This window comes from Electrophorus electricus, chromosome 1 (genome assembly GCF_041902795.1).
Source record: "Electrophorus electricus isolate QZ-2024a chromosome 1, ASM4190279v1, whole genome shotgun sequence".
Classification (NCBI taxonomy): Eukaryota; Metazoa; Chordata; class Actinopteri; order Gymnotiformes; family Gymnotidae; genus Electrophorus; species Electrophorus electricus.
This window is the reverse complement of record NC_137497.1, coordinates 9,098,721-9,113,731: the sequence shown is the minus strand read 5'-3', so window position 1 is coordinate 9,113,731 and position 15,011 is coordinate 9,098,721. Positions and strand designations below refer to the sequence as shown.

The following is a 15,011-nucleotide window of genomic DNA, read 5'->3' as shown; positions in this document are numbered from 1 at the left end:
AAAAATACAGTGAAATTTGTCCAAACTGTGCTGATAGCCAAGGTACACTACTCATATGTGGTAAGTGCACATGTTCTGGCATTATGAGAAATAACTGAGAAACAAATATCCATATTCAGCCTTTACAAAATGAATACAAATTCACCTGAAAGGTAGTACAAATTTAATATGGCTTTATGAAAAAATAGTAGTGAAATCTGTCCAAACTTACTCTGCTAATAGCCAAGGGCTCCTACTCTAATGTGGTAGTAGAACTTTCTTGGCATTATGGGAAATTTCTGAGAAATAGATATCCAAATTCAGTTTATAGAAAATTAGTGCATGATTTCACCTAAAGGTAGTTTGACTTTAATATGGATTTATGAAGATATTGTACAGTGACATGTGCCCAAACTTACTCTGCTAATAGTCAAGGGCTCCTACTCACATGTGGTAGTGGAACTGTTTTTACATTATGTTAAAATTCAGAAAAATATGTAATCATACTTTCTGAATTAAATGGGCATGTAAACATCATTACAAATACAGACTTCAATATAGATTTATTAAAAACTGGTGCAGTAGAATCTTTTCAAACTTGATCTGGTGATATCCAAGGGCCACCACTCAATTGTCAGTGGAATATTTCAGCCCTTGAGTTCCGCTGCCCTGCACATTTGCCACATTTCACTAGTGATAATCCATTTCAGCTGGCAGTCAAGATCTAGAATAAACTTTTGAGAAGCATGATGTAGAAAAAGCAGTTTCCACATTGCTTATTAAGCTGTGTAAATATATTACCAATTGTGTTTAATCTAATCATACAGTTAAACTAGTTCAATTAAGTAAACTGTATTTTGTACTTTTAAATGTAGTAAACGGGCATGTCCATCAAAGCTCTTAAAAATACGCAAGTGTTTCTCCTTGGTATGGGAGCGTTCGTTTGCGGTGAGCAGCGAAATACCGTAAAATCGCGAATATATGCGCATAGCAATTTAAAAGCGTGACATCACCGTGAATCGATAAAGCGCGGATAGCTTGACCGTGGTTGTAACCTAGTGACCACCTGTAACCTAGTAACCACGTTTAAATGTGTTTAAACTGATGTAGGGGACATGACTGATTAATACACAGCTGTACTTCATGAACACCAGATGTTATAAATCACATCCCCGTCAAATCTCCCGTCACACCCTCACCCTCCTGCTCTCAACTACGTGAAGATCCAACCGCATTTCTCCTCAAGACTGTAGCTTGATTGTTGCAACGACAAGACTTCCAATCTTGCTTATTGACGGTTTGGTCAAATTGTTGAGACTGTTAGCTGGTTAGATATCTGTGCTGAACAGTAAACAACTAAACAAATCAACATAGCTAGACTTTCTTTGCTAACATTACCTAGTTAGCTGTTAGCCATGAATGACGATCAGAGATTCAGTGAAAAACTCACACAGGCTTTGTCTGTCTGTCTTAGTCCATCTACTTTTACTTTTTGTCTGTCCCTTTCTGGTATTTTCCTTTTCTCTTGGAAATCACCATAGCAGCAAATATCCTCCAATTCCAGTTTGAGATTTTCTGTCATTTTCATGATCCACTACAGTTCTCTTCACCTCAGTAAGTTAAAACAGCTCCTCTGATGCTATTGGCCACTGTAATGACGTTATTCAATATTCTGCCGCCCCGGCCGTCCTACCACATATGTGATTGGATAAAATTACTGTCACTCAAATTGAGAACCTTGTCACTCATATTCCTGTTACTGCTGGATACAAGTGCTTCTTGGATATTCATGTTATTACTACCTTTTTTTTTTTTTTTTCAAATGGTACAATTTAAAAAATTTGTGGTGTTTTTATATTGTACCTTTTGACATTTTTTAATACGTCAACTTAGACTTCGTAAAAACACAAGGGCAACAATCACAAGGTTATTACTGTATTTCTAGACCAAATTTTTATGCTGTTCCAGTGAGGAACACATTCTATCAGTGGTGGTCACGCAAAGATAAAAGTTCTGCCTCTTTCGCTCTCTCTCCCCCTCTCCCCCTCTCTCTCTCACACACACAAATAATAGTTCTGTCTCTCTCACACACAGTAGTTCTGTGTCTCTCTCTCTTACACACACACACACACACACACAAGTTTCAGTTGAGGTGAAGCATTATAAACAGTAAATGAAACATACATTCTTGTGTCAATCTGCATAATAAATTTCAAACAGTAGTTATATTGGCCCTGAACTAAACAGTGTGAGGTCTGGTTTACTGTGTATAAACAATCATCATATTGGTCCTGAATTAAACATTGTGAGGTTTGGTTTACTGTGTATAAACAGTAGTTATATTTGTCCTGATCTAAACAGTGTGAGCTCTGGTTTACTGTCTGGCAAATAATTTTAGCACCAAATGTCCAGCTGAGGCCTGCAGAACATATTTAGTGGGGGGACAGATGGGACCAGTGAACATCTTGTGGTGCCACACTAAAATGCCCTTACAGCACAGAGGAATTTCAGGGTACACAAGTTCATACAGTGGTAAAACCACTATTATAGTTTATAATAAACTACATTCTGCTGAATTCCTGCTGATTATGACATTCACATTAAGTAAGTCAGGGAATCATTAATTAACCCATAAGATTACAATTTGAATGAATCATCACCAATAAATCAAGGGTGTGGGTTACATAAACATAAATATTATTACCTGAGAAAGGTTTCATTTCTTTCCAGCACTTAATATTTTATATCACTTACAAGTATCTTCCATTCTTTGATTCATCCCCTCGAAAAAGGTTTACAAGATTACAAAAATTCTATGTGATTATAATGTGATTATAATTCTACGTGTGGTTATATTTCTATGTGTGGTTTCTCAGTGTATCTGAATTATGTAGTATCAAATGATGAATTATGGGTACAGAAATATCTGATCTAAAGTTCTGATGTAATTACAAAACACCACACATGCTATGCACCACACACACACACACACACACACACACACACACACACACACACACACACACACACACAATATAGCTACTTCACATAACTAATTTATTCACTAAAATCAACCATTTACATTAACACAAAAAAACAAATAAACAAGGCTACAGTGAGAGTGGACACAGCTGACACTACAGCAGACCTGTGGGGCTACAGTGAGAGTGGACACAGCTGACACTACAGCAGACCTGTGGGGCTACAGTGAGAGTGGACACAGCTGACACTACAGCAGAGCTGTGGGGCTACAGTAAGAGTGGACACAGCTGACACTACAGCAGATCTGTGGGGCTACAGTGAGAATGGACACAGCTGACACTACAGCAGACATGTGGGGCTACAGTGAGAATGGACACAGCTGACACTACAGCAGAGCTGTAGTGTCACCAGGAGTTTTTTATATTCTAGCCAGTTGCTTAGATTTAAGGAAGCTAACATTAGCCTCATTAGCTTTGTTACAGAACATCAGGGTCCCAGTGTGACACACACACACACACACACACACACACACACACACACACACTTCACTCCTTCTCTCCTCCTAATCTCCTGATTACTGATTACTGTGTCTTGTGTGTCTTTCTTTCTCTCTTGTAATTAAGTCCACAGGTTCACTCGTCCAGTGCTGAACATTGTTCCTCACTACTGTGTTCAGAAGTCCTGAGTTTACTGTCAGCTGTCTGCTCAGTTTCTCTCTCTGCTGACTCCACGTCTTCTACCATCACTGTTCTATTTTTGTTTGATGTCTCTGGCTTGATGAAAAAATTAGCAGCTAACATTCACTCCTAAGTCAAGCTAATATGATGTTAGCGTGAGGTATCTAGGTGTAGTAACCAACAATATACTGTAACTTGGCCAGCTTAAGGTTACTAATATTAGCCAGCTACATGTTTCATAAAAACACCTGTGGAGGGAGATCACAGGTTTATCTTAAGGAATAACCAATAAACCTTTCAGTTCTATTGAATGAATATTAACTTGTTGCGTTCTTTCCTCCAGCACGGCTCTCAGTTCAGCTCATCTCAACATGTGTTGAACACACGGTGTAAATCATAATGAGAACAGGGTCTCCCACCCAAAAACACAAGGGAATCATGTGTGATTGTAGAAGTGTCCTGTAATGTGTCGAGAACCTCAATGGTTCAGTTTTAAATGTTTTAATTAAGATTTTATGGGCTTTTATTTGCAGAGAGATTAAAATGACTGATGTTTACAGTGTTTCCATACATAAACTGGATAAAATCACTCAGTGAATATCTTACATTAGAACACTTCATTTTACAACACTGTTGTTGGAGTTTCTGAATATATTCATCCTGTAAGACATTTTGCTAAATTTCTGCACTCAGGTGACCAAAAATGCAGCTTGTGGACAAAATGCCAAAGCGCCTAGTTGAAGCAGCATTGTAATAAATACAACTGTACATGTGGACAAGGACTCATCTGTGTCTCCTCTTTACAATCTTAATTTCTCTTCTAGACTTGAATATCTGCTCATGCATGACAAATGTAACTCTTTGTCTCCACACTGTGGTCATTTAATGAAATGCAGTGAGGTTTCAACAGAAAACTATATTTAGAAATATTTAGAGAAGAGAACTTTATAATATAATATAAAAGTGTAAATTTCCTTGCATTGCCTTGTCTGGCAATGTTTGTTTCCTACTGTACTATAAGGGAGTTGACACTGACCTTTTTAAAATGGCTCTTTTTTTACATTCAAAAATAGTCACAGAAACTCACCTGAGAATCTCCAGTTTACAGTGTGAACTCTTCAGTCCAGCACAGAGCTGCTCCACTCCTGAATTCTGCAGGTCATTATTATTCATCTCCAGTTCTCTCAGTGAGTTTTCTGTTTGTAGAACTGATGTGAGAGATTTGCAAGACTCTTCAGTGAGACCACAGCCAGATAGTCTGTAAATGAGTAAATACAGTAAATAATGTAGTTCGGTCAGAGGATGAAGAATTAAAAGATCTGAACTGCAAGTAAAAAATTTAAGAAGAGCTTGAAAGGTCTGGAACACACTGATACATTTTCAGCCTTTTAATCTGACAATCACAGCAACATTTCAACATCACAGTGTCTTCATCAAAGACAAAATGTACAAAGACATGACAAATAACCTTCATTAGCAACCTAAAACAGGTGACCAAATAATGGATGGTTGGTTCATAAGTCAGTGAATGGCAGGTGCCATAATCAGAGTCCAAATATCAAAATATCCCACCCCTAACACCATAACAGGAAACAGAACAACATAGATCTCATTCAATGTTTCACAAATACAAACACACTAATATACAAACAGAAAATATTGTTGAAAGACACGCAGAGTAGTGATTATGGAGGAAAAAATACTGCAGTAGTGATTATGGAGGAATGAACACTGCAGTAGTGATTTGGAGGAATGAACACTGCAGTAGTGATTATGGAATAATGAACACTGTAGTATGATTATGGAGGAAGGAACATTGCAGTAGTGAATATTAGTGTATGAACGCTGCAGTATATAGTATGAAGTCTGGTTTACTGTGTATAAACAGTAGTCATATTGGTCCTGAACTAAACAGTGTGCCAGATAGTCAGCCAGATAGTCTGTAAATGAGTAAATACATTAAATAATGTAGTTCAGTCAGAGGATGATGAATTAAAAGATCTGAACTGCTAATAAAAAATTTAAGAAGAGCTTGAAAGGTCTGGAACACACTGATACATTTTCAGCCTTTTAATCTGAAAATCACAGCAACATTTCAACATTACTGTGTCTTCATCAAAGACAAAATGGACAAAGACATGACAAATAACATTCATTAGCAACCTAAGACAGGTGACCAAATAATGGATGGTTGGTTCATAGGTCAGTGAATGGCAGTTACCATAATCAGAGTCCAAATATCAAAATATCCCACCCCTAACACCATAACAGGAAACAGAACAACATAGATCTCATTCAATGTTTCACAAATACAAACACACTAATATATAAACAGAAAATATTGTTGGAAGACATGCAGAGTAGTGATTATGGAGGAATAAACACTGCAGTAGTGATTATGGATGAATAAACACTGCACTATTGATTATGTTGGAATAAACACTGCAGTAGTGATTTTAGAGGAATAAATCACTGTAGTATTTATTATGGAGGAATAAACACTGCAATAGTGATTACTGGAGGAATGAACATTGCAGTAGTGATTATGGTGGAATAATCACTGTAGTATTTATTATGGAGCAATAAACACTGCAGTAGTGATTATGTAGAAATAAACACTGCAGTAGTGAATATCGAGTCATGAACACTGTAGTATTGTTTATGGAGGAATGAACATTGCAGTAGTGAATATTAGTGTATGAACACTGCAGTAGTAATGATGGTGGGATGAACACTGCATTAGTGATTATGGAGGAATGGACAGAATGCAGAGAGCAGAATCTTTTACTAGTGTTTACATTCCTGTGCTCACACTATGAGTCACTGCTCATGAAACATTCTCCTCTGCCTTTGCTTTTCCCAGTGAGGTCCTGAGTTCTGTCTATGTGGTGCACCGAGAATCCTGGAGGCTTAATAGCTGAGTCAGGGACCCCATCAGTCAGTCAGGTGTGTGTGAGGCAGACCCCATCAGTCAGTCAGGTGTGTGTGACTCAGACTCCATCAGTCAGTTAAGTGTGTGTGAGGCAACTATCTCATGTCTGCTGTTGACATGAAATGTGTCCCTGGAGTTTGTCCTTCATGGACTGTATGTGTGCAGTAAAATACTGGGGAGAGGAGGATGGTTCACATGTTTCAGTTGGATCAGAACTGACTCACGTCTCCTGCACTGCTTGTGTGAGGACTCAAGGACAACTGACTTTTTGTAGAAAACAACTGATACGGTCAGTTTCACAACTGTGCTTACATGCATTTGAGTAGAGCAAAATACTAAAACTTTCTGAAATTCATGAAAAAAACTTTCAAATGTTCATTCAAATTATGCTGATCATATGATTTGTAAAGAAAAGTATTGTATTAAACTTGAGAGAAATGCAAAACAATCAATTTCACTAGTGGTCTGAGATATTGGTCCCACTCTATGTGAGCAACAAAAGTAACCTGTTACAGTTTTAGCTGAGTGACAGTAGTAACAGCATGAGCTTCTGGGAGACTCACTGAATGTTACACTGATTACACAGAGCTGTGAACGTCACTGCATGTTACACTGATCATTTTACATTTATGGCATTTAGCTGATGCTTTTATCCAAAGCATCTTACAATTATGACTGTGTTCAACTTGAGCAATTGAGGGTTAAGGGTCTTGCTCAGGGGCCCAACATTGGTAACTTGGCAGTGGTGGGGCTTGAACCAGAAACCTTCTAATTAAAAGTCAAGTATCTCAATCACATGTACTTTAATGTAGGATCTCTCTATCCTTCTCTCTCTCTAATGTTGTCTCACTCTCCTTTTCATTTTTCACAGAAGACCTTCTGAGTCAAGAACATCCAGTGCTACACACACTGTTCATCTCTAAATGAAAATACTCACATGGCTTTTCTGGATGCTTTGACCACTGGCAGCAGTCTCAGTAGACATTCCTCTGATGGGTCATATTTCCTCAGGTCAAACTCATCCAGCTGCTCTTCTGAGTTCAGCAACACAAATGCCAGAGCTGACCACTGAGCAGGAGAAAGTCTGGCTCCATGGAGATGATGGTTACCTCCTCTGCTCAGGTATGTTTGGACTTCCTGCACTAGAGAATGATCATTCAGTTCATTCAGACAGTGGAACAGATTGATGGATTTCTCTGGAGAGGAATTCTCTCTGATCTTCTCCTTGATGTACTTGACTGTTTCCTCTCTGCTGTGAGAGCTGCTTCCTGTCTGTATCAGTAGGCCTCGTAAGAGAGTCTGATTGGACTCCAGTGAGAGACCCAGAAGGAAGCGGAGGAAAAGGTCCAGGTGTCCATTTTGACTATGTAAGGCCTTGTCCACTGCACTGTTGAGGAAGACAGACATTGGGGTTTTGAAAATACTGAAAAATCCAGAGTATGTCTGTTGCAGCACATTGGTGTTGGTGGTGATGAAGGAAATAAACACAAATAAAGCAGCCAGAAACTCCTGAACACTCAGATGTACAAAGCTGAACACCTTCCCCAGCTGTAGCTCAAACTCCTGTCTGAAGATCTGAGTGCACATTCCTGAATACACTGACATTTCTCTGACATCAATGCCACAGTTTCTCAGGTCTTCCTCATAGAAGATCAGGTTGCCTTTTTCTAGCTGTTGGAAAGCCAGTTTTCCAAGTGCCAAAACATGCTCTGTCATTTGGTTTGGAGTCCTTTTTTGACCTTTCATACTTCCTCCATACTTTTCGTCTTTGTGTCTGAGCTGAAAGATCAGGAAGTGTGTGAACATCTGAGTCAGAGTCTTGGGGATCTCTCCACTCTTTACTTCACCCAACATTCTCTCTAGAACAGTGGCTGCAATCCAACAGAAGACTGGAATGTGGCACATGATGTAAAGGCTTCTTGATGACTTCATGTGTGAGATGATTCTATTGGCCAGGCCCTGATCACAAATTCTCTTCCCGAAATATTCCTCTTTCTGTGGTTCACTGAACCCTCTTACCTCTGTTACCTGGTCAACACACTCAGGAGGGATCTGATTGGCTGCTGCTGGTCGAGAGGTTATCCAGAGGAGAGCAGAGGGAAGCAGATTCCCCTTGATGAGGTTTGTCAGCAGCACATCCACTGAGGTCAATTCTGTTACATCCCACAATCTCTCATTGTTCTGGAAATCTAGAGGAAGTCGACACTCATCCAGACCATCAAAGATGAACAGAATTTTGTGGTTTGTATAATGTTTTGGTTTTACTTCACACATTTCTGGAAAAAAGCAATGAAGCAGCTGCACCAAACTGAACTTTTTCTCCTTCATCAAATTCAACTCCCTAAAAGGAAGTGGAAATATGAAGAGAACATCCTGATTTGTTCTTCCTTCAGACCAGTCCAGTATGAACTTCTGCACAGACACTGTTTTACCAATTCCAGCCACTCCTTTAGTCAGCACTGTTCTGATGGCTTTGTCTTGTCCTGGTAAGGGTCTAAAGATGTCACTGCATTTGATGGGTGTCTCCTGTGTTGCTCGTCTCCTGGATGCTGCCTCAATCTGTCTCACCTCATGCTCATTATTGACCTCTCCACTCCCTCCCTCTGTGATGTAGAGCTCTGTGTAGATCTCATTCAGAAGTGCTGTGGTTCCCTGCTGTGAGATTCCTTCATGAATCTTCTGACATTTGTCCCTCAGTTTGGATTTGAGCTTTCTGTGGCAAGCAGGGGCCAGTTCTGATAAAAGAGGAAGACAACAGAACACATGCTAATCTCTTTTAGATTCAGATTCATTCATAAAAGACTCATTACAAGAGTTACAGGAAAAGAGATAAACAGATTGTTATAAATAGATTGTTTATTCCTGCTAGATTGGGCATGAAACTTCCAGTGGTAAATCTTAGCCAATTCAAGGACTGAAAACCTTAAATTATAAGATTAACAGACATTGTATTATACATAATTTTGTTGATAATATTTACTGGTTATCAATAACACCGAATGGTTAGTAGTTAGAAACCAGCTGAGGTTCCACCACACACACTGGTAACTACCACCTGACTGAGGAGATCTACAACCCAGACTGGACGGGGTGTAGAAAACAACCTGTGATCTATGAGATAGGACCTGTGTTCTAATGTGATCTGTGAGATAGGACCTGTGTTCTAATGTGATCTATGAGATAGGACCTGTGTTCTAATGTGATCTGTGAGAGGACCTGTGTTCTAATCTCAGTTCCATAGAATAAAGTGACACTTTCTTTTAAGTGATGCTTTTAACATTAAATAAACGCTCAAAAGACCCTCAGTAACACATCAGTGATGTAACAGAAGTAAAGCATCTGAAGACATTCAGTAGATTAACGAATTAGGTAGTGTTTTAAATAACTCTTTCAATAAAATCTGTTTATAATCTGATGAATTCAGTAGCTTTTCACTTTATTTGGAGTATCAAAGCTCATATCTGCAGGTGTGAACTTGAGAACATATAACAGGAATAATACATACTCAACAAGATGTTATAGACCTGCAGTTGACAGATGGATTTTAACTGAATTTCGGATAGGGTTTTAGTCAGGATTAGGGCCAGGGTAAGAGTTAGGATTAGGTTTTGGGTTGAGTTTATCGTTAGATGGGCTGGTTTGAGGTCTGATCACTGGTGTATGACCACTTGAACTATTCCACTTGTGAGTAAACTTGATGGTGATTGCATCCAAACTCTCACACAATTCATTCACGAACATATACTCTGATACTCGGGGGGGGGTGTAGTATGTGGCCATAGTATATTTTTTTCTATCACAACTTCTGCCAGTGATTTGTGGTCAAATCTCATTGGTCAAATTAAATCTCAGCCCTAAAGAATAACAATGTATCCTCAAAACAGCATTTTGCAAACACATGACACATAGTCCAGCAGTTAATGTACTGTACTAACAATCAGAAGGTTGACAGTTCAAGCCCCACCACTACAAAGTTGCCACTGTTGCCACTGCCTTAACCCTCAACTGCTTGAATTGTACTCACAATATTTTTTTCAATAAAAGCACCTGCTAAATGTAATAATGTCATGACCCAGAGCTCTTACTGGTCAGTAGTGTGTTAACGAGGTCTGTCTGGTTCATGTTCCTCAGGAAGTGCAATGTGATCTTCAGCGCCCCCTCTCTGACACTGCTCTGATCCTCCTCATCCTCCACCTGTCTCTCAGTGCATGCTGGGTAATCTGAGCTCAGTAGATTCTTAAAGCTCTTCAGCTCATTCTTCACCAGAGAGATGATTTTGTCCTCCAGCTCCTAAATAAACAGTATCAGTAAAACTAGTGTTATATACAGATCTTTTTAACACAGGATAATCAATTAAACAGAGGAGAGGACTGAACTGAGGGGGATTGTGTGGTCATGTGGACATTGTTTATAAAAGAACATAAGCATCACATTAACTGAGCTGTATCTTAAAGTTTAAATATTAGTTAATTTTATAAAGTTATAATAGTATAATAGTTTGTGAAGTTTGAGTTTCGTTCATTATCAGTTAAATTACAAAAAGCCATTAAAGTAAAGCATGAACCAGTAAACCACAGAGTCTCATCATGATCTGTGATCCAAACACACTCTAATGATAAAGACCCTTCCCCCTCACACACACACACACACACACACACACACACACACACACACACACACACATACACACACATACACACACATATACACACACACACACACACACACACACACACATACACACACACACACACACACACACACACACACACATACATACACACACATACACACACACACACACTTACACACACACACTTACACACCTTGAACACTGACTCCAGCTTTTCTTTAGAAATGTTTACAGGCTTCTTCTGGTCACTGTGGACAAACAAAACAAAGACTTTAATGGATAATCTACAGTTTATAAACATCCAAGTTAAATTCATGGTTGTGTACATGATGCTGATGATGATGTGATACATGGCTTCAACCCAAACACTGTACTGACAGTAGAGCAGAATAACCAGAGAAGCTGCCCCTGGCCCTCACTCTGGTGATGCAGAATAATGTTTATGTGAATGGTGCTTCACCGGTTACTGGGAAATGTATACTGGAACGCAAACAATTATATGCACCCCATCCACACAGAACAGAGGGCACCAGAACAGAGAGAGAAAGAGAGAAAGAGAGAGAGAGAGAGAGAGAGAGAGAGAGAGAGAGAGAGACAGTGGTGTAGTAGAGCAGCTGTGGGGCAGCAGGCAGGATAATCAGGGGTGAAGCGTCCTGACAGGCTGCACCCATGGTGGACACGCTAGCAGAACTATAAGATACTGACCAAGAACATTGTTAACTAGGGTGAGGGTTAATAAAGAAAGCTGTTAATTTAGCATGTTCTGGATGAAATGTGTGTGTGTGTGTGTGTGTGTGTGTGTGTGTGTGTGTGTGTGTGTGTGTGTGTGTGTGTATGACATTATTCTACTTTCCAAAGATTGGGTGTATTGTATTTATATTCTGGGTCCCAAACCTGTTAGGTAATAAAAAAAAAGTATTTTGTCTGGTCTAGATGGTGGTGTGATTCTGGAGAGTTCTGTCCATCCTGTGACTGAAGGAGATCCTCTGACTCTAAACTGTTTACTTCACCCCACTATCACATCACACATCACTTTATATAAAGATGGATCACTCATCCAGACCCAGAATGCAGGAGAAATGACCATCCGTACGGTCTCAAAGTCAGATGAGGGTGTCTACTACTGTAAACACCCAGAGAGAGGAGTCACCACACAGCTGAGTCTCAGAGGTCAGAAAACAGTGAATTTAAATGTTTCTTAATCAATTTAAAAGACAGCATAGATCAAACATGTAACAAATCATTTCGTGATTCATGTGCTTTGTTCAGTTCCCAGGAGATCAGCTGGTGATTCTTCCTCTCTTGGCCTGGTTGATTTGGCTGTGGGACTGAGTTTGGTCCTGTTCCTTATCTTACTGACCCTGTTGTAGTGCTACAAAATCAACACAGGTCTGAGATCAGCTGCGGATCATTTATGAATACTTTAAATGTTGTGTTTGTATGATACACATCATGAAACCTGTTTACAGTATTAAAACATGTTTCATTTATTTCCATGTTGTTCTGGTGCAGAATCTATGTGTCGCTGTATTGGGAATCAGTCAATCAGACATCAACTCAGACCCAGAGAGAGTCAGGAGGTGAGGGGTGTCAGTCACACCACTGCACACTGCTCAGACCATGAAACACTAACAACGTTCCTTACTAACAATTAAAGCTTTAACTTTTCTAAGACAATGTAAATCCTTTTTCATCACTTGTGATTTGTTCCATACTGTGTCCAATAATCTTTCAGTTTGGCATTTACAAAATTAGCTTTTCTTATAAAGCTGAAAACTGCCCACTTATACAACACATCTGTGTGATTTGATCTTTAGAAACAATTTCTCTAAAACATTTTTTAGGTAGGAGTAGGAGATGGGAAATGATTCTTGCGGAGTGTATCAGGGAGGACTACACCATCTTTGTGGTTAGAAAGGTGAAGGAATGTTCCTTCCCTCTGACATTGTGTGGTATGGCTGTGGATCTCCAGTACCACAGACTCCACAATAAAAATGGATGGAGTTAACTGATATGGTAGATGATACTAGCTAAACTTCCCCTTTCTGTAATGTATTTATTACCCCAGTCTGTCTGTGTCCTGTGTGGTTCTTTATTACCCCAGTCTGTCTGTGTCCTGTGAGATTCTCTATTACCCCAGTCTGTCTGTGTCCTGTGTGGTTCTTTATTACCCCAGTCTGTTTGTATCCTGTGTGGTTCTTTATTACCCCAGTTGTTCTGTGTCCTGTGCGGTTCTTTATTACCCTAGTCTGTCTGTCTCCTGTGTGGTTCTTTATTACCCCAGTTGGTCTGTGTCCTGTGCGGTTCTTTATTACCCCAGTCTGTCTGTGTCCTGTGCGGTTCTTTATTACCCCAGTCTGTCTGTCTCCTGTGTGGTTCTTTATTACCCCAGTTGGTCTGTGTCCTGTGTGGTTCTTTATTACCCCAGTCTGTCTGTGTCCTGTGTGGTTCTTCCTGTTATGACAGTGATTCCTGAGACCTAATAAATGTCCTCAGCAATTGTATCCTGACGTCTCATCCACCTGCATGTAACAGTTTCTAAAACTAATGAAACCAGAACCACCATTATTACTTTATTATAGTGTCAGTCTCACAGAACTGGACTGTCCCACCTGTTCAGGTAAGCAGGACCTCCTAGATGGACCCAAACACATATGAGGTGAAACAGGGAAGGGGACAAAAGAGGTAAAACAACTGAACAGGAAACCAACAACTGAGAGGATTTGACCTGAAGGAGTGGGTGAGCAAGACCACACTGTTCTACCCCCTACACTACTGGGAAGAAGGAGTGAGGAGTGATGGAGTGATGGAGTGATGGAGTGATGGGAGTGGTGGGAGTGAAGGAGTGATGGGGAGTGATGGGGAGTGAAGGAGTGAATGGACTGCTTGGTAGAGACATAACAGGTGTTTTTACTGTTTAATAGTACAAACAAACAAAAGAGTTCAGCAGTGAAGGGATGTTGAAGGGCCAGAAAACCCTCAGCCACTTCTGATGAAAAACAAAGTGACTTGTTTGGTCTGAGGGTCAAACCAGTGTCTGCACTAGTGTGGTGACGCAGCTCTAACCACTATGTGTGTGGTAGACTCAGGACACTCTGTTTCTCTCCAGAAACACAGCAGGAAATGAACACAGAACAAAACAATTTTAAGACAGACAGACAAACACACAGGGTCACCTCCTGCTACAGGACATTTCTCCTCCTAATAAACAACTGATGGAGAGGGACCCTCCCCAGAAAACAAAAGACAACACAGACATGAATGAAGAAAGACAACAGGAGACTCTTGTTGGGAACTTTCCACTTGAAAAAATACCCACACACCAAGGCTTCATAGAGTCCTTAGTGAAGTAGTTATATGGGGGTGGGGCACCTGTGGGAGATCAGACTAATGAACACTGATTAACTCCCAGCTCATGGCCTCCCTCTGGTGGCAGCTTGCTGGCATTGCAAGCCTCACGTGACAAGTAAGAGAGAGTTGGAGAATGTGTGTGTGGGTAGATGATGCTGAATTTATTCCTCCTTTTCTCCTAAAACAAACACACCTGTGGTGAACCCCTTTTATTAGTTTGACCTGTAGAATGGTGACATTGTTTACTGGGGTATTAGTGTTGTAATATTGCGGGAACTTCACTCCCTCACACACTGGGAGGAACACATCCACCCCACTTATGAAAGAATCTGAGTGTGTAATGTGTCACTCACCCTAGGCCTGAGGTCACAGGTCCACTGCTGAATACAGGAGGATTACCCATGGACCTGTCACTCTTCATAGACACACAGCTGGGTGCTGGATTTGCTGCTCTCTC

The 15,011-nt window shown here is 40.1% G+C and overlaps 2 protein-coding genes across 8 annotated transcripts in view; one reads left to right on the top strand and one right to left on the bottom strand.

Moving 5' to 3' along the window:
* LOC113569406 (NACHT, LRR and PYD domains-containing protein 3-like) overlaps positions 1-15,011 on the top strand; it is a 429,360-nt gene that overhangs the window by 320,001 nt on the left and 94,348 nt on the right. The gene's annotated exons all lie outside the window — the stretch shown is intronic.
* LOC145657022 (NLR family CARD domain-containing protein 3-like) overlaps positions 1-15,011 on the bottom strand; it is a 36,102-nt gene that overhangs the window by 7,908 nt on the left and 13,183 nt on the right. For all 3 annotated transcript variants that reach the window (XR_014122818.1, XR_014122817.1, XM_081711257.1), the window contains exons 5-9: positions 14,908-15,011; positions 11,397-11,451; positions 10,656-10,860; positions 7,508-9,305; positions 4,726-4,896 (exon numbers count right to left, since the gene is read on the bottom strand). The exon at positions 14,908-15,011 is cut by the window's right edge and continues 19 nt beyond it. Coding sequence is in view for 1 of the 3 variants with exons in the window: in XM_081711257.1 (XP_081567383.1) it covers positions 4,726-4,896; positions 7,508-9,305; positions 10,656-10,860; positions 11,397-11,451; positions 14,908-15,011 (2,333 nt within the window). In the remaining 2 variants the exon portion in view is untranslated. The remainder of the gene's footprint in view (positions 1-4,725; positions 4,897-7,507; positions 9,306-10,655; positions 10,861-11,396; positions 11,452-14,907) is intronic.